This window comes from Equus asinus, chromosome 13, assembly GCF_041296235.1.
Source record: "Equus asinus isolate D_3611 breed Donkey chromosome 13, EquAss-T2T_v2, whole genome shotgun sequence".
Taxonomy (NCBI): Eukaryota; Metazoa; Chordata; class Mammalia; order Perissodactyla; family Equidae; genus Equus; species Equus asinus.
In genome coordinates this window covers 29,420,204-29,442,616 of record NC_091802.1, presented here as the reverse complement: position 1 = coordinate 29,442,616, position 22,413 = coordinate 29,420,204, and the positions used below count along the sequence as shown (strand labels likewise).

Sequence of the window (22,413 nt, the reverse complement as noted above, 5' to 3'; positions counted from 1 at the left end):
AGCTGGGGAAACTTTAGACATAAAGAGAAATAAACCTCACACGAGAGGGGACAGAATTCTATAGTATCCGTAAGGATACATCCCTATCTAATCAATAAAGAAGAATATGACAGGAGCTGTGCTGATAAAAACAGAGGGCTATTAAAAAAATGGAAACGGTTGGAAGGGGTGTAACGTTTTGGTTCTTGTTTATGGTAAAATGAGCATTGTTTTCTTAGAAATTAAAATCAATAAAAAGACCCAACAAAGCAGCACTAATATAGAGATTTTATTTAAACTGTATTGAGTTTTTACAGCACATTGCATGTTTGTCACAACGCAGCTGCACAGTTTGGATTTTTGGCCACATCATGTCACTTACACCCACAAGAGCTCTGAAAGGAGTATTTGATGAATGCATCTGAGCCTAGAGCCCAGAGACTCTCTCCAAGGCCATGCAGTATGTTCACTGATGGGACAGTCCCTCAAAACAGCCACACAAAGTAGACAGATACAGTCTCCTCAAATGTTACTAATTTTGCTCCCCCTGAAAATGGGCGGAGTGAAGTGCAGTGAAAGTCAAATTAATTAAAAAGCCACTCGCAACTGGCAGTAAATTTTAATGATTGAGAAAATGCCTAGAAGAATTTTACATATCAGACAAGGAATAGTTTGTTACTTTTTCAATGATCTTAGGAATTTCCCAGACACAAAATCTTCATTATTCAACTCCATTTAAACGAAAAAAAGTTCTGCTAGGCTGACCTAAATATGCCAAAACTTTTTAGGTTACATCCATGGCAAGTATAAAAGCACAGATGATTCTCTGTAGGACTGAAGAAAAAGTCAGGACAAATAACAATTCTTGTTCTAAATGCAGATCCTAGTTATTTTCAAATGAAAAAATTTTTTTCTAGGAAGTAACATGAAAGTAGCAGTTAGACAGCTACCATAGTTTTAAAACAGGATAAGCCTAAGTGTAATTTACGTTTTATACACCAACGAATTAAGGAAAATGTATAAAGGAAATCCTAGTGGTTTCATCATAGGTCAAGGAGACTGTATCTGTTCCAACCATGACACACGGCTATATCGCTGTATCTTTTGGTTAAGTGCCACTGGTACATATTAAGATGAAAAAGAACAAAACAAAAAAAACAATGTTTGGTCCAAATGGACACATTTTCTCTCCCAATTTTGGTATCAAGGCTTTATTCTCTTCTGTTTGGGTTCCATTGTTAAGTGCACAGAAGTAGACAGCAGCATTTGTACTGAAACCCTCACATACCAAACAGCGTATTCTAGGAGGTAAAAACCAAACACTAAATTCTACCCTCAGGGTGTCAAGTGTTCAGGATAAGAAGCAGTGTGACCCAGAGGAGGCAGCAGCCAGGGGAAAGACAACATGAGGGAAGTGGGCAATGGAACATATCAAAAAAAAACCCATTGTTTTATTTTCATGCCAGGAGAGGATCAAGGTATAGCTCCTGTGTTAGCACCAGGACAACTAGGAAAAGTCAGGCGCAAAGGGTAGGGCACAATCTGCAAAGATTTCACAAGGATCATTTCTGTTTTTCCCTTCTCATTCTTCACAGTGCATACCTCAAGAGCTGCCACTGAGTAACAGAGACTACTGCCTTCACACCTCAAAATAACTGACTTTTGCCAGGACTGAACATCAGCAGAGTTCTCCTCTGCTCCCAAAAATGTCTCACTCCCTAGAACTGTCCCCCTAAACTGAATATTCACTGATGCTGGCCGATGAGCCAAGTGAAAAATACAGCAAAAGCTCCACTTGCTGAACCAGTCTTTAAACCAAACTCCACAGAAAGACAGAACTAATGCAACTAGAGGGAGTGCCTCTAAAGACTGAGCCTTCATGCACAGACACAGAGCACAGAGGTACAGGGTAGAGTTCATTTCAGTAGGATAGGACTTCCTATCTTATATACTATAATCTGCTTTTTTCAAAGTGGAGGAGAGATGGATCTGGTTTTCACTTGGAGTTTGGTTATACATATGCCTTTCTATTGCTGTTTGGGGCACGCATCACCAGGCAGTATCTATGAAATCATCATCTTGTGACCCCCCAGGAGAAAGAAGCTGGAGTCACCAACTCAACATTAAGCTTCTCGACTCCAGGTCTGGACCAGGACCATTACCCCAAGGTGAGGGTCTCACCAGTAGAGGACCTCTTGCCAAATTGGAATTCCTCTGCTCCAGTCTCATGGTACCAAGGAGGATTTCTCAAGACGGTATCTTTGAGCTCTGTGATTTCATGAGCCACACCAAGGAACCTTCAAAACTACACCTGAAGCATATCCTCCCTTCAAACCTGCTAAAATTGAACAAGTCGTCTCCTCTGGCATTCAACTGGAAGCTGTAGCAATGGGTTTCTTCAGATGTTGGCTCATGAGTTCCCTGGCACGAGACACTTGGATGTGTTCGTAACATGAGTTACAGACGAGAACTGGGTCATAGAGTTGTTGATCAGGAATGGGCAACTTCAGGTGGCAGCAGGTAGCACAAAATACATTCCCACAATTTCTGCCAAAACACAAAGAGGGAAGAGTTCATCAGAAATGCCAAAATACTGAGAATGAATGACACTCCAAAAGGCCTTACATGAATGAGTAAATAAAAAAGTTGAGAGAAAACAAAAATAGTTCCTATAAATATGTCTCCATTTTCAGATTAATTCAATTTAGTTCATATATATGTACCTCATTGCTTTACAAGCCGTACCAAATCATATAAAACATCTTACCTGCAATGGTGTCTTCGTTTGGCCAACCAGAATTCACAGTCACAGTTATAGCAATGTGATGCCATATGGTCTGGAACCCAGCGAGTCACCTAACAGAAATCACAAGGGAAAATTCCAGGTCCTTGCCAATGAAGTGAAGAGCAACATTGCAAGAAGGAAAGCATCCCAGGAGAAAACAACAAGGCTTGTCTTTAGAGTTGGCGACTACTTGCCTACGAAGAAAACACTTATCTAGGGGGAGAGCTCAGTCTATAGCATGTCACCCATCTCTGAGAAATAGGAGAACTCACTGGCTCACAGAAGTTCCCACCACATATTTGCCTGGACATACCTCAGTCTCTTTCTTATCAACAGGTTCCCAGCTTGCTTCTGAAAGGCAGTCTTCACTGTGATCAGAACCAAAATCTTCTGTATCACTGCCATCTGACTCCTTCAAACATGTCTGAAGAAAAGGCAAAAATGTCAACATCATCTTCATCATCACTAACATTTGTTTCCTATGTGTCAGGCATTGTTCTAAGTGCATTACATGCGTGAACTTCTTTAATTCCTCATGACAATCTTATGATGTGTGCCGTTATCATCCCCATTTTACAAATAAGGAAACTAAGCCGCAGAGAAAGTTAAGAGCTGATAAGTAGTAAACCTGGGATTTGAACCTAGTGTTCTGGCTTCAGATCCATGCTCTTAACCAATATGCTATATCACAGCATGGAAAGAGTATTTCTCTTGTTACAATCTAAACCAGGGGTTCGCAAACTACAGCCCACACGCCAAATCTAGCCCACTACCTGTTGTTGTAAATCAAATTTTAGTGGAAGACAGCCAGACTCCTTTATTCGCATATTGTCTATGGCTGGTTTTGTGCTACAAGAGCAAAGCCGAGTGGCTGTGACAGAGACTATACGTCTCACAAAGCCTAAAGTATTTACTATCCGGCCCTTTACCAAAAAAGTTTGCTGACTCCTGTTCTAAATCATCACCCCGAATAGTAAAAAGTTGTTAGCCCTGGCCATCCCATCCCAGCAAGTGGGCAGCAGGCAAGTGGGAATGTCTTAATAGGAGGACAGGAAGTGCTTATGTGGATGAAAGGATATTACTGTCAAGAAGCTGACTCCTAGAAGCTCCCCAGGGACTGCTGTGCCAGACCTGGGGCCTCCAACCACAGCGAAGCCTGGATGGTCCTCATCATCTCTCATCTAGGTTATTCCGAAACATCCTAACCAGCCTCCCAACCCGGGTTTCAACGGCCTCATCCTCTTGACACACTATCGCCAGAGTAATATTCTTAAAATACAAACCTGATCGTGTTACTCACTGGCCAAAAATTTTATTGCCTTGAGTGTAGAATCCAAACAAGAAGGGCACTCAAGCTGACCCTTACCTCCCACTGCAATACCCAACTCCCTCCCTCACGGTCCCAGCATGAGAGTATATGCACATGCACACACCCTACCTGCTTTGTGCAAGCCATTATGTTAGAGTACCTACTGCTTCCATGCTTCTGCAAATGACATTTCCTTTTCACTGTCTACCTAACTAAACATGACACATTCCTCAGCACTCAGCTCAAGCATTATCTTCTCAGGAAAACCTTCCCTGACCTTTCACTCCACCCTGGCCCCCAACACCTCATGCTTCCCTCAATCACAACACTTAAGAACATCATTCTAATTGTTTGCTTGTCTCTCCCAGTAGACTGTGAGCTCCTTGAGAGCAGAGACTATGTCTTTCATCCTACAGCCCAACCACCTAACTCAGTGTCATACAGCAAGGACCCAATGAATGAATGTTGAATGGACAGACAGAATAAATTAATGGATGAATGGCAGTGGGTGAATACTTACAAAATCATCCTCATAGTCCATGGGGGGCTCTGCTGGAGGGGCACAGCAGTGACGGATATCCAGCCTCATCTGAAGCTCACGCACCTGTCGACGTAGCTGCTCCACCTCTTGCTTGTACCCTGCTTCAATCTGCCGTAATCGATGCTGGATCACATCCGTGGGAAAGGGGAGTCCATCATCATCCAGGTAGAGAGGAGGCACTGGAGAAGGGCAGCTCAGTGGAACAGGCTTTGTGTTGGAGACCTGCTTTGGGTGACCAGACAACCACATCCGGTTGTTTTTCCCTCCTGGACCAGTACAGTGTCCATTGGAATGACTAGAACAGACTGGTGACTTCACCCCTTCTCTCTGAGCCCACTGGCCCCCAAAGCAGGGCCCCACTGCACGCATCTGCTTACTGCTTGACCTTTTGCTACAACAGCCATAGGAAAGCAGCCGCCGAGGGGTGGTCTCCCCACTCGGGAATGAAGTCACCATCCCTTGGAAGCTGTCCCAGTTGGACCCTAAAAAAGAGTACTCACTTATCTGGCTCTGAGAAATTGGCTTTCGGGCCAATTCCAATGGCACTTTCCCAAAGCGAGGATTTTCCAATAACTGCCCATTTCTATTATTCCCTCTTTTGCCAGTGTCTTCCTCCCCATGAATCAGATCTGGCACAGAACTGGGTTTTTCCTGGTGGGAGATACTTGCTACAGACCCTGGGGAATCTTGGCTGAGGAAGTCAGTGCTTGGGTCCAGAGGAGTTTGGCAGGTAGTGCTCGGTGGGTCACAAAGGGTGCCCAAACTGTGATTTGGAGCACATCTGGAAGGCACACCTAGCACAGAGTCTAGGTGGGCCTGTTGTGGGGTGCCTGCAAGGGAGTCCCGGAAAGACTCAGGGAAATCACAAATTCCATCACACTTGCTGGAAATGACTTTAGAGAGTGTGCCGACAGCTTCTTTTTCAGAACAATGTTCAGGTGGCTCCTCTGTGCCATCTAAAGTCCTACCCAGCTCATTCTGGGCACAAAGGTCTGGAGCTGGTGCCTTAGTCTCTTCCAGGACTTTAATCCCAGGATCAGAGGTGTTGCTCTTCATTTTCTGGGGCACTGCAGTATTAAGCAGTTTGTAACTTGGAGAACAGCTTTTGTGACTCTTGAAAGGTTTACTGTTCAAGTAGTCTTTCTGGCTGCTGGGCAGAGGGGGAAGAAGACTCATTTCTGCTACAGGCTGCTGAGGACCTCCTACCCCAGATTCCACAAAGGTTGCCTCTGATCCCTCGGGATTGCTGTGCCAGGGCTCCAGGCCTACTCTGGCCTCCTGACAGTGGTTATTCAGATTAGGGTCACTGGATGTGCGAGTCAGGGGGCTGCTTGTGTCACAGGCAGAAAGAAGATCATCCATAGATCTGGTTTTAGGTAACCTGGAATGACAAACACAATACCTCCAGGTCAGAAAATGGGAGCCACCTCCAATACATAGACTCAGGTCATCAAAGCAATTATCAAAACCAGAGTTCACAAGCCCTAACAACAATTAAGATTACAAAATACCAAGGTTCACTGCAACAAGGCTACTCTGCAAAAAGTGTGGGACATGAACCCTGGCCTCAAAACCCAGGATCTGCCCTCAGCTTTTATCAGTCCTCACCCTACACAATCTCACTGGGCAATCTCAACCCTGGTTTCAACTACCTTCTATGCTGATGCCTTCTAAATGTACTATTGCAGCTAGGAACACACCTAAGCCTCAAGCCTAATGTCCCTCTGCCTCTATCACACATGGCAGGACAGAAAGAAGATGGGTTTTGGAGCTGGACGATATTAGCTCTCTCTGACACTGATTAGCTATGTGACTACAAGTCAGTTACCTAACCCCTCAGACACTTGATTTCCTCCCCTGTAAAATGATAATAAATTATACCTTGTAGAGATGCTATGAGGATCCAACAAAACATAGGCAACCAACCACAAACTTATTAGGACTACACTCAAAACTCCTCATTTTTACAACTTTCCCTATTATAAATTATTCCTAAACACAGCTTTTTACAACCACTTAACAGCAGCATGCTCCTCAGACTCCCATGTCACCATGGAAACTTCCCTAGTATACAGCACTCAAAGAGTTCTAGCGGCATTCCAGCACACCAAATGGGTAACAAACATCTTCAAGAATGACCGCCCTGATTTTTAATACAATTCGAAGACCTTAGAGCAACGAAAACTTCAGGGAAATTCCCCAGGAAACAGTGGAGACTTCACAGGACTCCTATTTTCAGATGCCTCAGTCCAATCCATACAGAAAAACCCCTAAAGGTAGAACAATACAGCTGATTCTTTTTCAAGGGTTTGGTTTTTGAAACTTGTAATGTTTTAAAGGTATTTTTGTGATTGATTTTACTTTCCGATCAATTTTGTGTGTGTGTGTGTGTGTGTGTGTGATATGAAATTCCAGGAAGGCAAGAGCAAGAGTCATGATTACAGTCTCTAGAGCCCCAAGGTCAAATCCCAGCTTGGCAAAGCTTTTAGCTTTGTGACCTTAGCTTCTCTAAGCCTGAGTTCCCTCATCTATGGGAGAAAGGTAAGGAACCAACCCCTTAAAGCCATCAGGAGAATTAAAGAAAATAATCCATGTCAAAACACGTGGCTCAGTGCATCCCATATTATTGCACTTACTGCTTACTAGTTTATCTCCCTCTACGAAAGTGCCTTGAGGGCAGAACTGTGTCTTATTTGAATCCCCAGCACCTAGTGCAGGGCTACTCAAACAATTTGAGAAGTGAAAGAATGAGCTTAACCACATCAAGTTTCCACTGCTAGGTACCAATTGAATGAAATAGACCAGTGGAGTTCAATATTTGGTGTATATCAGGAACTCCTGTGGATCTTCTAGATACACAGACAACTAAGGCCCATTCAAGACCAGCTGAATGAGAATGGCCAAAAGTGAGACGTAGGCATCTGTATTTTTAAAAAGTACCACAGCTAACTTTGTTTTTTTTCCTTTTTTTGTTTTACTTATTACAGAAACTTCCAAACATGCTTAAGAAGTAGAGAGAAGAGTATGAAGAACTCCTGTGTAGTCTTCACCCGGATTCAAGGATATCGACAGTCTGCCATCCTCCACAGCTGACTTCTATGTGCATCAAAGGTTTAATTGACAACGCTAGGAGAGACCACAATGCTTGAGGAGTTTAGGACAAAGAGAGAACTCATCCAGCTAGGGTGTCAGGGAAGGCTACACACAGAGGGTAGGATTTGAGCTGGGTATAGAAGAATGTGTTGGACTTTAATGGAAGAAAAGAAAAGAGGGCAGGACATTTTTGATCTAGGGAAAGGTAGGACCAAAGGTAAGTCAGGTCAGCTGTTAAAGAAACGATTTCCTTTAAAACTTTTATACTACTTATTCCTCCAAATCCAGCGCTCCATCTTGAACTGCCTACAGCACACCTCCTCTTTGCTGTCAATATTTCAATCCCAACCTGCCTGCATCTCCTGTTTCTCCCCGAACTGAATTCTCAACTTTTCAGTGTCTATAGATGATACTAGCATTCTTTTGGTTTCTAAGCTCAGAGACTTGGGACGTGTCTTTGACTGGTCCTCTTTACTCTTTTCTTCCACCCTCCAACGTTCAATCAGCTCTATAGCCTGATAATGACTTTTCTATAACATCTCTGAATTTAATCCCTTCTCTTTTCCAAGGACTCATCCCCTCATATCTGAATTACAACAGTGCTGGCTGGTCTCTGTGCCTCCAACTACCCTGCTCATTGATTAGTTCTCCAAAAATCCCATCATCACCAGTTCACAGTGACTTCCTACAATGACTTACTATTGACAACGGAACCAAAATAAATTCTTCAGTGTAATGCTTAAAGCCCTCAATGAACTAGCTGATATATTTTGTTTCTATTCCTCAAAATAGCCCCTTCCCAACCCCGGCCAGCTCCTGGTGTTTTTTTTTTTTTTTTTTCAAACTCTTGCTCATGTATCTAATTCCTTTGGACCTCTCTCCACTAACCTTGTTACGAAGCTCACAGCTCCCTTTATTTCATTTGTCTGTTCATTTAGGCATTTACTAAAGCACCTGTTATGTGTCAGGCCTTGAGCCAGATACTAAGGATACAAAAAGCCACGGTTCCTGCCTGGTATTCCATGAAAACTTCTCTGGGTAAACAGTCACCAAATGACCCCTTCTCACTTCTCATTTCTCCAACAGCTCTGAATCACATACATTCTTGTTTGCCTAGATGCTGACTTAGAATTGTTTTCTAGTTGTCATACATCTTCTCTTACAGCTTTTTACAAGTATCTTAAATAAGATCAATATCTTCTATTTCTTTGGTACAGCCCTTAAATCCTAGTATAGTACTAGGCAACTTGTAGGCATTAAAGAAACATTTATTGAATTGAAAAATTAGATATTGATTTAAGGCAATGATTATTAAATGGGTCACTGAACTTACTGAGAATCTGATAAAGTTATGGCCCCTCTCCCTGGAAAAGTCAACTTATGAATCTATACCCAAATTCTGCATAGTATAGAGAAGGAGAAAATCACAGAATTCCTGAAGCCTCTCCTTGGGCCCCTGAAAATGGACTCAGCTCCCAAGACTCTAAAACCAGTAATTTAGGGGGGTGGGTTTTTGTTTTCCTTTATAATATTCAACTAATAATATGTTATATTTTAACTTTAAAAAATCTTACACTAATAAACAAAGATCAAAATTTGAAATGTACATATCCTTTGAACCCAGTATTTGCATTTCTAGGAATTTATCTGGCAGAAATGCAAAGATCGATTGATTGATCTATCTCAAATGCAAAGATACACATAAAAGATAACTCTACTGAACTGTACACTTAAAAATGACTCAGATTATAAATATTATGTTACGTGTATTTTACAATTTTTTAAAAAGCATGCACACATAAGGATGTTAACCAAAGCACTCTCTGTAACGATTAAAAAAAAAGGAAATCACCTAACTGACCAATAGGAAACTGGTTATATAAATCATGATAACTTATCTTAAGAGAGGACCTTGAAAACACACAGAGTGCACTAGAGGCTAGCTACAAGTCCTGGGCCAAGTTTCTCCTTCAACTGACTAAAGAAGGTGCTTTTAAATAGCTCATGAAAGAAAGAGAACAGCATTTAGGCAAGACACAAAGCAGTTACTGGCTTCCTAGTGGAGAGAGGGAGAGCAAGATGGGCTCTTCTTACCTTTCCAGAGAGCGGCCGGAGAACTCCTGGCTCTGAGCCACTGGGGAAAGGTAAAGATCCATGTTCTCCTCCCCAAGTGTGCATGGAGACGATGCTGGCAAATAAACAGCTGTCCAGAGGTGCAGGGCCCGGACATGACACACAGGATGCAGGACCTAGGGAAGCAGCCCCATACTAGTGTTTTGTGAGATGTTCCAGGTCCCTCTTCCTTCCCTAAGCCTTTGGCCCTACATTCTCCCAACTGACTTCGCCTGTTCTCCCTGCAGGTCTCCAAGCAGCACCTACAGGATAAGGGTTCGGACATACCATGTCTGAGCCAGGTGTGTAGAGGAAGTTATGAAAGTTCTTATTGCCAGCTCGCAGGAGAGCCCACACAGAGCAGGTCCGCTTGTAGATGTTGCGCTTCTCTCGCTCACAGGGGTTGTTGGCCAGGAACGTGCCATAGAGGCAAGAGTACGTGTGCTGCACCAGTTTTACCTAGAGGCCAAGATAGCTTGTAGCTGGGGCCTTGGCCAGCATCCCCCAACCCTGTTTACAGGCTTTGGGACTTACCAGGAATGCTTCATTAAACTCAAACAGGCAGGGGAACTGCTTGAGCAACTGATGAACAGAATCAAGCCACTGGAGGAACACAGGGCATTGCTCATTTTGGTCCTCTGCATTCTCCTGGTGGCCACAGCGATCTCCAAACTTGTGTCCAAAATCCAGCCAGTCAGACTCTACTAATACTTGGAAGCCCTACAAAGAAGACAGAGTTCAAGCACAGGGCCTCTCTGGAAAGGCTAGTGTCCACTCCCCAGGGGATGCCCAAAGCAGGAGCTGGCAGCTTCAGAGAACAGAACTGATCCTAGAAGAGGACTGAAAGCCACCAATGTCCTCTACTGAAAGATCCCCAAGACAGATCCAGAGGGCACGACACCTTCCCCACCCCATTTTCCCTCCATTCTTTCCCACCCAACCCTTCTCAATACCTCCAGTGTCCTGTAATACGGGTCCAGTAGTATTTTGGCCAGGGCTACAATCTGTGGCGTGCGGTCCCAGCCGTCTGAGCAGTGGACCAGCACAGGCCGGCCTTCCCGGTCTACTGTGTTAGCCACAAGCACAGCTGCCTTTAGCATCACCGACAAGTGCTGCAGCCATTTGGTGCTCTCCAGTGCTGACAACCAGCTACACAAGAGCAGAAATCAAGTCTGTCACCAAGGGCACTGAGGCTACAATAGGCTCTCCACCACCCACGGCCAGCTACACCTAATAAAGTCCCTAGTGAGGGCTGAAGCCAAGAGGTCCAGCCCATGGCCTTTCTGCCAAGAAATATCTAGCAGGAAGGTAGGGAAGACAGGACCTGAAGCAAAAGAGAGACTCTTAGGACAGAGAGAGAAACTGGGAAGCATCACATACACACTTAGCCAATTTCTTTCCCCAGTTCTCTGTGTTGTTTGAGCAGGACAAGTGATCCAAACAAAAGGAACCCAATGTCCTGTGGCCATGCCAAAGTGTTGGCTGAGAAGTGCAAGAAGTGTTCTTGGAACTGGCCCACTGTGCTGAGGCCCTCAGGTCTCCCGTACCTCCACACTTGCCATTTCCCCATCTAATTTTCCAAGAACAAGAAGTATCAGGGAAGGGATGAGACAAGGGAGGATGGAATCAGAGTAGGGAACACTTACTTGCTGGGATCAGGCATCTGGCTGCACACTGCCCGGAGGTACTGGAAGCTGTTCCGGATGGCATGGATGTTGGCCATTCCCATGAACACCACCTCACAGTTGGGGTAGTACTCTGTAAATTTAAAAGAGGGGAGTGGAGCTTAAGAGCACGTCCTGGAAACAGGCATCCACGACAAGAGCAGCCCCAGTGGGCAAAGCTTCCCTGGTAGGGCAGAACACTCCAGGATGGGAACTAAATATACCCTGGAAATCTAAATCACCCTTTTATCTCTGGATGCTCAGGTGCCATATACTAATGGAAGTAATAATAATATTAATGACAAATGATAGTCGTGGTACTATTAGTAATAACCATATATGGTAAATTCTCTATGCTAATAATTTTATATGTGTAACCTCTAATCATCCCAACAAATTGGCAAGGCATGTATCATCCTCATTTTATAGATAAGAAAGTGAAATGTAGACAGATTAAGCAACTTAATCATAGTCATAGCTAGTAAGGGACAGAGTCCTGATTCCAAGCCAGGTTTGTTTGGCTCTTTCTACTACACAAGCTGCCCCCAGCCCCCTCCTCACCAAAACGCCCCAGAGCACAGACAGGTTGCAGACACTGGGATAACAACAATACCTTCGCATTCACAGCCTCCACCCTTGGCCCGGTTAGCCACTGCTGCCGTGTAGGATCGAGCATCCAGGATCAGCAGCTTCTGGGGGGCTGCTGTGCTCTCCACTCCAGAGCATGCAGTCAGGGAGGAATCTAAATACACAGCAGGGAGAAGACCCTGGGTCAGCCAGCCGCCCAGCCTCACCCTACCTTGGGGCACTCCCTTTCAGAAGAGAAGAACATACAACTACAGACCCTTCACCCCCCACAGCCTCCCAAAAGGCAGGGACCCAGGCACTCTATGTATTGTTGTTATCTTCCCATCCTCTCACTGGGGGCTCCCTGGAAGCCAATGAGGCCAAAGTGGAGGCTTGCTCCCCAGGGGGCCAGCACCATCCACACCTTACCGAAGTCAGTGTCACATGCCTCACTGGCATCACTATTCCCAGTGCTGAGGGAGCCTCCAGTAGCCCTTGTCCCCGGGTCCAGGGCACAGGCTTTAGCGATGGACGTGACCAGGTACTCATCATCAGCATTGCGCCAGCCCCACCAGCTGATCTCAGGCTGGCTGCAGCGGGCGATGGCTGCCCCATTGCGCAGGTGTCTGAAAAAACAGAAGAAACCATCATGCCCTTGGCATTCGCATCCCCAAGAGACCTACCACCAAGACCCCAGGGGGCCAGACCAAGATCTCCAGCAAACAGCAAACAGCAGCTACCAGTGCATCCAGGCCTTGACAATGGCAACCAAAGCCCTTAACACATCTGGAGGGCTTCAGAGCTTACCAAGCGCTGCCACACACATTTCTCAAAAGGGCTCTGTGTTCCCAAGGTGACCTTGAGTCATCAAATCTGCACGGCACCTGCTCCCAGTACAGATACCAAACAGACGAACAAGCCTGAGCCCAGAGCACAAATACCTCCAAACGTCATGGCTACTACCTGTCTCACTGTGTTTTAGCTACAATGTCCTGGTGCAGGGGTCAGCAAGCTTTTTCAGTAAAGAACCAGACAATAAATCTTTGGCTTTGTGTATCACAGCCAGTCTCCTTCACACATTCTTCTTTCTGTTTTTTTGTTTTTTTTTTTAAATAACCCTTTAAAAATGTAAAAACCATTCGTAGCTCACAGGTTGTACATAAAACAGGCTGCAGGCTGGATTAAGTTCCCAGGCCACAATTTGCCAACCCCTGTTCTAATGCAGTATTTCACACACACACGTCCTTAAAAACAAGTAAAATGAATATACTCTCCAAAGCCTCATCTTTAGGAGAAAAAAACTGAGGCAGGTTTTGTTTAAAAATTATTTCATCCCCTGCAGGGTGTCAATTCTCAGTCAACCAGGCTGCCATAAACCTCCTCATTTGACTCTTATTGCATAAAAAGCGTCCTCCCTACTTCGCATCCCCCACTTCCTCACCTATACACAACCACAGGGATCCGCTTCCAGGAGCGGAAGGAAGCCACGTTCTCCAGCTCTTTATCTGTGATCCACACAGGAACCAGCAGCTTCTGGGGGTAACTGGGGCATAATCTGAGAAGAGACCAGATGGGGTCACCGAGCTTGATCTAAGACATGTGATGACAAGATCCACAGGGACGGCTTTGTGGGAAGAGGGATGGGAGCCCTCCTCCCTCCCAGAGCCAGGAACTGTGCCCATGGAGCTTTCCACATGTGAACAAGGTCTGAGTCTGGATGGGTATTCTGGTTCCCCACCCGCTGCCCTCTCACTTGTAATTGCTGTTGATATGCGAGACTCTCCACACATTCTGCAGGTCAAAGCCCATCCTCACAAGCTCAGCCTCCTGCCGACATCGTATGTGCTCTCCTGCAACACAGTTCCCACACCTGTCAGCATCCAAGAGCGCCATCTCCGGGGTGGAGGACGGATGAGAACCAAGAGATGAGAAGTCTCCCAAAGAAAACAGCCTGGCCTCACCTGGCTGACACAGGTGGGTATGCTGGTCCTCTTCGGTCAGCCCCAGGCACCAGGCATGGTAGGCAAAAGCAAAGAGATCCTCAGGCTTGGCAGGCCTCGCTGTGGCCCGGCTTAGCCGCGAGAGCCACTCTTGGCACTGCTTAAAAGTGGAGAAGTGGCACCTGCCAGGCAAGAAGCCACAGAGTGAGGCAGGAGGGAGGTGTGCATTTGGGTCATGTGGGTCAAAAACACGGCCACAGAAAGGCTGTGGGGAGAGGAGGCTGCAAAGCAGGAGGTAAGGCATGGGGACTCTGGGGAGGACCAGGGACCCTGGCCAACACTCAAGAGAAACTGTCTTTGGGACAATTTTCTTCCCAAGAACTCTTGTCCTTGAGACATACTTATCCCCTCTAATGGGGCCCTACCATTTCTCCCATCAAATCCAAATGCTACCCCAACGCCCTGACTGTCTGTTGCTCCTTGTGTTACCTCCCGTGACTCCTAACACAAACCTTCTGCTTCAGGCAGGAAGTCCTGCTCACGCTATTCCTGTCTCCTTGTTTCTTCGCTTCTGCTTAATAATGTCTCCTCTTGGCCTAGCCACATCGTACTGATACTCTGAAGACAGTTCCAGTCCCACATCTCTCCTTGAGGCCTTCCCAGGCTACTCCACTCCCCAGACCCCTTCCTCTCTCATTCTTAACGTGCTTAGAGTATTAAACGGTACGTTTTTTCACAGCATATCGCTAGATGTTATGCCTTCCTTCAGCAACTAGACTTTAACCTCCTTGAAGGGAAGAGCAATGTGGATTCTCCTTCTGAATCCTTACAGACCTAAGCACACAGCAAGCTCTGAACTGGGCATCTTTTAATAATCCTTGGAGTCATCCCAGACCCCTCTTTCTCTCATATCCAATCTGTCAGCAAATCCTGTCATCTCTCCCTTCAAAAATCTGACACTTCCCACCATTTTGACTGCTACCACCCTGGCCAGGCCATGATCTCTCACCTGGGTAACTGCAATAGCTTCTCAACTAGTCTCCCAGCTTCTACCCCCATCCTCCTTCCATCTAGTCTCATTATAGTAGCCAGAGTGATTCTATAAAACATTAATCAGATCACGTCATTCTTTTGTTCAAAACCCTCCAGTGGTTTCTCATTTCCCTCAAAGTAAAAGCAAGTCAGTACATCAGCCTGACACCCCCTTACCTCTCAGTTCTTATATCCCACTATCCTCGCCCATGTGCATTCCACTCCAGCCGTACTAGCTTCCTTGCCATTCTTCCAACATGCCAGGTATGTATCCACCTCAGGGCCTTTGCACTCACTGTTCCCTCTGTCTGGCACACTCTTCCCCCAAATACCCGCATGGTCACTCTCTTCAGGTCTTGACTCAAATGAAAAGGTGCAGCCTTTTCAGTGTGGCCCTCTCTGATCACTTTGTTGAGAGCCATAGCCTTCACCCACAGCACTGCATATCCCCTGTCCCTGCTCTATCCTTTACCTTTACACTCACAGCATTTAACTTCCGTTACCCACTTATTATTTACTGCTGGTATCGCCCCATTGGACTATAAGCTCCACGAGGGCAGAAAATTTTGTCTATTTGTTCCCTGTTGTATCCCCAATGCTTAGAACAGTCTGGCACAAAGTAGGGTGCTCCATAAGTGTATGTTAAATGAATAAATAAATGAACCAACAATGTGAGTGCTGTATGCCAGAAATCATCCCAGGTCCTTTCATACACATTATCTCATTTAGTCCTTATGACAACCCCACAAGCTGAGCATTATCCCTGCTTCTTTGGTCAAGATACTGTGGGTCAGTAAACCGACCTTCCAACCCAGAAAGGATTTTCACCTTTTCTTCTAAACAGGGAAAGTGAGGCAGTATTTTCATTTCTTGCTTCATAGAAACCCTACAGCAGAGAGGTGTGGGCAGGACTCGGGCCAGAGGACCTGAGTGAGGCCCCATTGTCCTCACCTCACCACTTTGGAGTCCTTGCAGGCAATGTGCAACTGGAACATATCACGGCTCTCCACACTGTCAATCATCCGGAGGGGGACCTTTAGAGGAAGGGCAAACTGGAGTTCAGAGCCCCACTCCACACCACTCCCCATCCCCACCCTCACCCAGATGCTGATGTGCCAACAGAAGGAAGGAAGCTGACATTTACTGAGGGCCTGTTAAGTGCCTGTGACTGTGCTGGGTCCACTACATCTGTGACCCCAATTAATAATCACAAGAACCCTGCAAGGCAGGTGTTTTCACACCTGATTAGTAAGGAGAAAATTGAGCCTCACTTGGGGGACTTGACCAAGGTCACACAGTTGGTAAGTGGCACTCTTCTAACAATGCCTCTGTGCCCCTTAGAAGGGCCAGCAACAGGGTAGGGGAAAGTGAGAAGAGGGGAAGGGGGAATAAGTGAGAGAGACAGAAAGACAGACTCATAGCTAGGAGAGCGAGGCAGGAAAAGAAAGGCTAGTGAGAAAAAGAAGGGAACCCCAACTTTCTGGAGACATGATTAAGTAGAGCATTGCAGCAATCTCATCTTGAACCTCACAGGGATTCTGGTCTGAGTGTGGGAGAACAAGACAGGAACTCACGTTGATGACAGAGTCCTTGAACTTGATATGCAGCCGGTAGTTGGAGATGGCAATGAGGGCATCAGTTGCCCGGCCCAGGAACTCCACTCCCTCACCCTGCAGCACTGTGAAGGGCACCTGCCGGGGGACAGAGGAACCCTCAGTCCAGAAATGAGTCACCCCTTCATTCCCCTCCCCAACCCCTGATCTGTGGGATCCCTCTGGAAAAGCTAGGCCAAGGCAGGACAGAAGAGTCCTCTCCACGGTAACAGCACCAGGCAATGGCTATATAGGAAAGCTGCCTCTCCTTTCTGGGCCTAAGCCTCCACAATGCACACACAGGCAGACTCCCCTCCCTCCAGAGACTGCGGAGCAAGGAGCCAGAACTCCAGTACTAGATCTTCTTAGAGATATTTTTGGGGGGAGAGGAAAAGGAGGGTGTTTTTCAACCGGGCAGGGAGCTCCACCCACCCCGGGTCCCCAACTCCTCCTTACCTGCAGATTCTCCTCCTCTTTCACTAGTTCCTTGGGGGGGAACAGATCCTTGGCTTGGATGTACTCCAGGCTGGGGGGGCCCTCCTCACCCTGTGGGGAAGGCCTCAGCCCTAAGTCACCAGGCTCCACTTGGCCCATTAGGCCTCATTCTGCTCCCCTCCCCTCAATAAACCCACATACACCCTTATAAAGGTTCTGGTCACCAGAGGAGGGAAAAGAGACCTGGCCTGGTGGGAGGGGTGAAGTGGACAGAGTACTCAAACCTATTAAGCCTAAGGGAAGAGTAAGGTTCAAAGAGGAACTGGAATCTGCGCTCCACAAAGAGGGACTCTCCTATAGAACCACCAAAATTTTCCAAATGGAGGAGGAGAGAAAACTAAGGAAGAGAAAGACTACTGTAAGGGTAAGACAGAAGTGGGAATAGGAAGTGCTACCCTGAGGAAAAGGAACCAGTGTGGCAGCTGGTTATAGAGACAGGAGGAAAGCAGGCACCTAAGGCCACTGAGGCTTCATTCCAGTGGGTGAAGGAGACAAAGAGGAGTGGGTTGGAGGATTCAGTCCCATGCCTCTAGAGGGCCTTCATGGATGCTTTCAAAAGGAGGATGTGTTCTGGAGCTGAGCTGATTTTCCAGTTAGGCCCACGCTGCTAACAAGCACCCCCCCCACCCCCACCCCTGCTCCAAGCAACCTGCCCTGCCTGCTGATCTGAGGGGATTTCCTGAGGAATACCCATAGCAAGCAGAAGTAACTCCCCTCCCAACCACCAGGGAGGGGAGAAGAGGGGATCCAGACACCTGGGAGGAACCAGGAGACCCAAGGACAGCCAGGGGAGAGAGAGAGGAGGCCTGACAGACACCCACGGAGGGTGAGGAAGGGAGGGGTGGGAACATCTGAGAGGACAGATGGGGAAAGCTGGGAAGGAGCATTAAGCCAGAAGGGGAGGAGGGGAGGACTGAGAATGATGCAGAGGTACGGAGGCCTGCAGAGGCAGGGAAGATGGAGAAGAGAGGCTGTCTGGGGGACAGTCAAGGAGAAAAGACTGGCGTGTCAGGTGAGGGATGGAATAGTGGAAGGGGGAGGGGACTGGAGCCAGGGAGACAGCGCAAACATCCTGTGCTCCCCGACCAGCCCCCTAACATCCCAGAGGGCCTACTAGCCACATCCCACATCCCCAAGCACGGATGCAGCGGGTGGGACCAAGATGGAGAGGCGGAGGTAAAAGGATGTACCCCTGCAGGGCGGGGCCTGGAGATCTGCAGTCAAGGGCAGTGGCTGCGGGGCCAAGATGGGGCACAGAATTTCCATCCCTGGCCTTCGACAATCCCTGGCATCCGAAGATTAAAGCAAGTTCAAGAAAGAAAAGGGAGAACCCGCCTCCCCTGCCAGGGGCCTTGGGAAGGGGGATGGGCTGAAATTCGGAATCTCAAGGGCTGGCCCTGGGCGGGGCTGAGGGTGCAGAAAGCCTTGGGGGCCCCGGTGCCTCCGCAGGCGGGGCTGGCACTTACGAAGCAGCTGAGCATGGAGCAGGAAACGCGGGCGGTCAGGCTCATGATCGCGGGCGGTCTGAGCCAGCGCACATGTCCACGGAGCCGCTGCGCTGCCCGCCAGTCCCGGGCGCCCGCCGCATCCCGGCTGCGGAGTCCGCCAGGTGCAGCCGCGGCGGCGCCTCGGTGCGGCTCCCGCGCGCTTCTCCCCTGCTCTCCACAATGGAGCGAGCCCAGCTCCGCCCTCCGGCACGAGCGTGGAAAGGGGGGAGCGAGGCGAGGGGGGCGCCCCGAATCGCGCGGAGAAGGCGGGGGCGGGGCGGACCCTCCGGGCCCCGCCCATAGCCCCAGGATCCTCCCTCCCTGCAGCCCCTCGGCTGCGTGGGAGGGCGTCCTCAGGGGAGGTCCAGGGGCTTCCAGGAGTCTGGGCTGTGGGACTGCCCCCAGACGGCGTGAGAGGGGAAGGCGGGATCGTCTAAATCTTTTCACTTCCCATCTTCCCAGGTGAGCCACCTCACACCACTCTGTTCACATGTCCGTCCCGACGCCCTCTCCTCTCTGAGTTTCCCCCCTGCTCTGAATTCCCAAGATGGAGCCCACGTACCTCCACCTCATGCCCTTTCCATTTTCAAGGCTTCCTCCTTTCCCTCCAAAACCACCACCCACCATACCCCTGCCATACCCCACCACTGTAGTGTCCTCCAATCCCCTGACCTCACTAAATCCCGCGCCCTTTTTGCCCCTGGTCTAGTGCCAGCTCGGCCATTCCACACTCCTGAAAGGGAAATTCTCTGAGATTTTTATACCACGGCCCCTGCCCAGCCCTACTCCTTCAGCCGCATCTCTCCCTTGTTTCACATCCTCTGACTTCTGGGTAAGAAAGTCCTTCTTGGAGGAGAAAGAATTTCTTAAGCTGGGAAAGAGAAAAGCTGGAACTATGGACCACAGAAGCAATGCAAAAACAAAACTTGAAACCCAAGGGTAGGGGGATGGAGGGAGTTGGGTAGAGGGCCAAGAAATAAGAAGTGATAAAAGCTCAAAATGTCACTAAGAGTCACAGAAGGAGCTGACTGGAACCCCACACTTCCTGTGCCTGGTAACTTTCAGAAACCAGGGCTTTAGTTTTGGTTTTGGGAGAAAGGAGAAGGGAGGAATGGAAGGAAACCTGACATTTCCTTAAGTGCCTACTATGAGCCAGATATGTTTTAAACATTATCTCACTAAAATCTTTTAACTCCTCATGAAGTAAGCTTTATCCTGTTTTACGGTGAGACGTCAGGCTTAGAGAGAATATGTGCAATCTGCCTAAGGTATTGAAGTGGTGGTGCTAGGGTTCACGATTAGACCAGGCTGACTCTGAAGCCCACGGTCTTTTCAGGGTATCACAGAAGAGAAAAAGGAGAAGGGCTATCAGTTGGTGGGGGCCAAGACCAGCAGGCTCTCTGAGAAGAACCCAAAACAATACTGCACACACCACATACCCACATGTCTGTGGAGGGAAGGGGGGAGTCCTCTCACTAACTGAATTCCTTAAGCTGTCCCTAAGCACAGGGGACGCCTGAAAGAACTGAAGAGACATGGCCAGAGCGAGGGCCTGGTCTGGGCCAGGGCCTGCAGCTCTCCACTCCCTTCACATCTCACTGCTTCCTGCTCCTAGCTCTCAGGGCTGAAAGAGTTCCCTGAACTTGGGGTGAGAGAAGGGCAGTTCTCAGAATATGAAAAGTATTTGGGAGCACTATAAACACACACACACACACACACACACACACACACACAGAATGATATCCTGGGCACCTTGAGGGTGCTATCCTGGTGGTATCCTGTATATCCAGTCAGCTGTTGCCTGCAGTAGCTTAATGGACAGCAGCACTTTGGAGCTGGAGAAGACCCACAATTTTAGTGGAGTCACTCCTAATACAGTACCCACAATATTCAAGGGGCCCACTAGGAAGTACAAGGATCTTGAGATAAAAGAGGCCTCGCTTTTCAGACCAGAACAGAGAGTTTCTACCAGGGACCCAGGAAAAGCAAGAGAAGAGCCATTATGAAGAGCTGAGAGAGCCAGTGGTAGTGTGGAGAAAGCATGCCATAACACACGCAGAAAAAGACTTCTGAGGCTTCCTGTCCCAGTGCCAGTATATTGCATGGTGTTTTGCAATCTAAAGAAACCCTAATTTATCTCCAGGGCAGATGAACCTGTTTAGGAGCTGAACAGAGTAACCCGGAGCTCAAGGTCCAGGAGGGGCGGGGCAGCTTCATGGAGAAAGACACAAGGATTATAGAAACACAATGGTCTGAGTTAAGAGAGAGTACTCACCATTCTACCTTGGTGAGGGTCTTGGCTGCCTGCTTCTCACTGTAAGGAAACAGAAACATAAGAGTAAAGAACACGTTACATCACCATAGAATCAACAAATGCCACACATTTACTCCTGAACTTCTCTACAGTTCTTATTCTCTTCCTTCCCAGAGAATCCAGCCTCTGTACATGCCAGACAGAGGCAATGGGAGCTACATGGGGAGAAAGCAACAAGTGATTCTGCAGGGCATGAAGTCAGCCACAAAGTTCTGGAGCAGGAATGAGTGTCATCCAAGATTCTTCAGCAGAACTCAAGAGTCCTGATTCCCAGATCTAGAAGGAGAAGTAGAACACTCCAAACCCTTTTCTTTGTGGGACAGCAAAAGAACTGCCAACTCTGAAGAGACAGAGGCTGCCTACCAGGACTCACTGCTGGCCCTGATGGGCACACAAATCCACCGGAATGCTCTACCAGCCTCTGAGTCTGGGAGTAGCACCCACCTGACCTGTTTACTGGGAGCAGAGTCCAAAGCAGAGTACAAGAGGGAGGGGACCACAACCTGTGATCAAAGGCAGCAGGGCTGGACAGAGCCTACTGAATGTACTTGACACCAAGTGGGGTGCAGGTTAGTGGGAGGAGGCCACACAACAGGGACAGAATCAGGCCAGCCCAGGCCTCGGAGTCAGTACCTGTCAAATGGGCCCAAGCAACAGAAAATTCAGGATGGGCCTCCTTGGCCCTCTTAGGGAGCCAGGCCCAGGTTTCATTGACATTTTCCTTCATGCCTCCTCTCTGAGCTCAAGAGCAGTCGAGCAGTGTCCGTAGGAAGGCTGCGGGGATAAACGCCTCCATCCGTGGTCCTGCCCTCCTCCCTGATCACAGCCTACCCTTCCTCATGGGGGAGCCAGCAAGCGACAAGCCAGAGGTGCTGCCTCACCGCCCACTGGCACGCAGCCTCAGGGAAACGAAGAGAGAGACAAGGACAAGACCTGGGAGTCCCAGGGTTCCCAGACCTAGGGGATGTGGCCCCGGGGGGCGGGCCAGGCTGGCAGGGGAGCCCAGGTGCCCAGGTTCTAGGGGCGGAGCCTAAAGACTCGGAGGCGGAGTCCCGAATGACAGAGGGCGGGGCTCACGAAAACCGGTGGGGTCGGGGCGGGGCCGGGCAAGACACGGTCTTTGCGGTTCCCGGACTGGCAGTGCACGGGGCACGGTGACTCACCCAGGCGGCGTCCGCCCGACCCTCCGAGGCCGCGCTCTCACCACTTCCGTCTCCCGCAGCTGCTGAGGCCGCGCAGCTACGACCCCACCACGGTGCCTCTCTCCCCAGCCAATCGTATCTCTGGCCTGTGCCCGCCCTGGCCAATAGCCACAGCAAGTCCCGCCCTGCCCCCACCACGCAGCCGCCGCCCTCACTCTTCACGCCGCTCATTGGTCAAGTAGGGCAGACGCCCTCCCAGCCTTTAGCCTATCGGGTGCCGGGAGGCGAGACTGTACCTTGAGGGAGGAGGAGCGGCGCCGGAGAGGAGACGCAACCAATGGGAAATCACAGCGCGTCCCTG

General features: G+C 48.4%; 1 protein-coding gene across 6 annotated transcripts; it reads right to left on the bottom strand.

The window, feature by feature from the left end:
* Positions 1-253: 253 nt before the first annotated feature.
* MTMR4 (myotubularin related protein 4) lies at positions 254-22,197 on the bottom strand. Of its 6 annotated transcripts, none has more exons than XM_044744933.2 (19): positions 22,074-22,197; positions 20,872-20,910; positions 17,071-17,160; positions 16,597-16,713; positions 15,974-16,056; positions 14,012-14,172; positions 13,804-13,900; positions 13,492-13,605; positions 12,480-12,676; positions 12,097-12,225; positions 11,466-11,577; positions 10,773-10,968; positions 10,354-10,539; positions 10,108-10,278; positions 9,802-9,956; positions 4,594-5,995; positions 3,078-3,188; positions 2,747-2,835; positions 254-2,526 (listed from the first exon to the last, which is right to left on the bottom strand). In XM_044744933.2, the coding sequence occupies exons 2-19, from the start codon at positions 20,872-20,874 to the stop codon at positions 2,349-2,351; spliced, it is 3,591 nt and encodes a 1,196-aa protein (XP_044600868.1). In that variant the 5' UTR covers positions 20,875-20,910; positions 22,074-22,197; the 3' UTR covers positions 254-2,348. The 6 variants fall into 6 exon arrangements, with proteins under 6 accessions (XP_044600868.1, XP_044600869.1, XP_070339006.1 ...); XM_044744934.2 differs by lacking the exon at positions 22,074-22,197 and adding an exon at positions 21,544-21,732; XM_070482905.1 differs by lacking the exon at positions 22,074-22,197 and adding an exon at positions 21,274-21,357.
* Between the last annotated feature and the right edge of the window lie 216 nt (positions 22,198-22,413).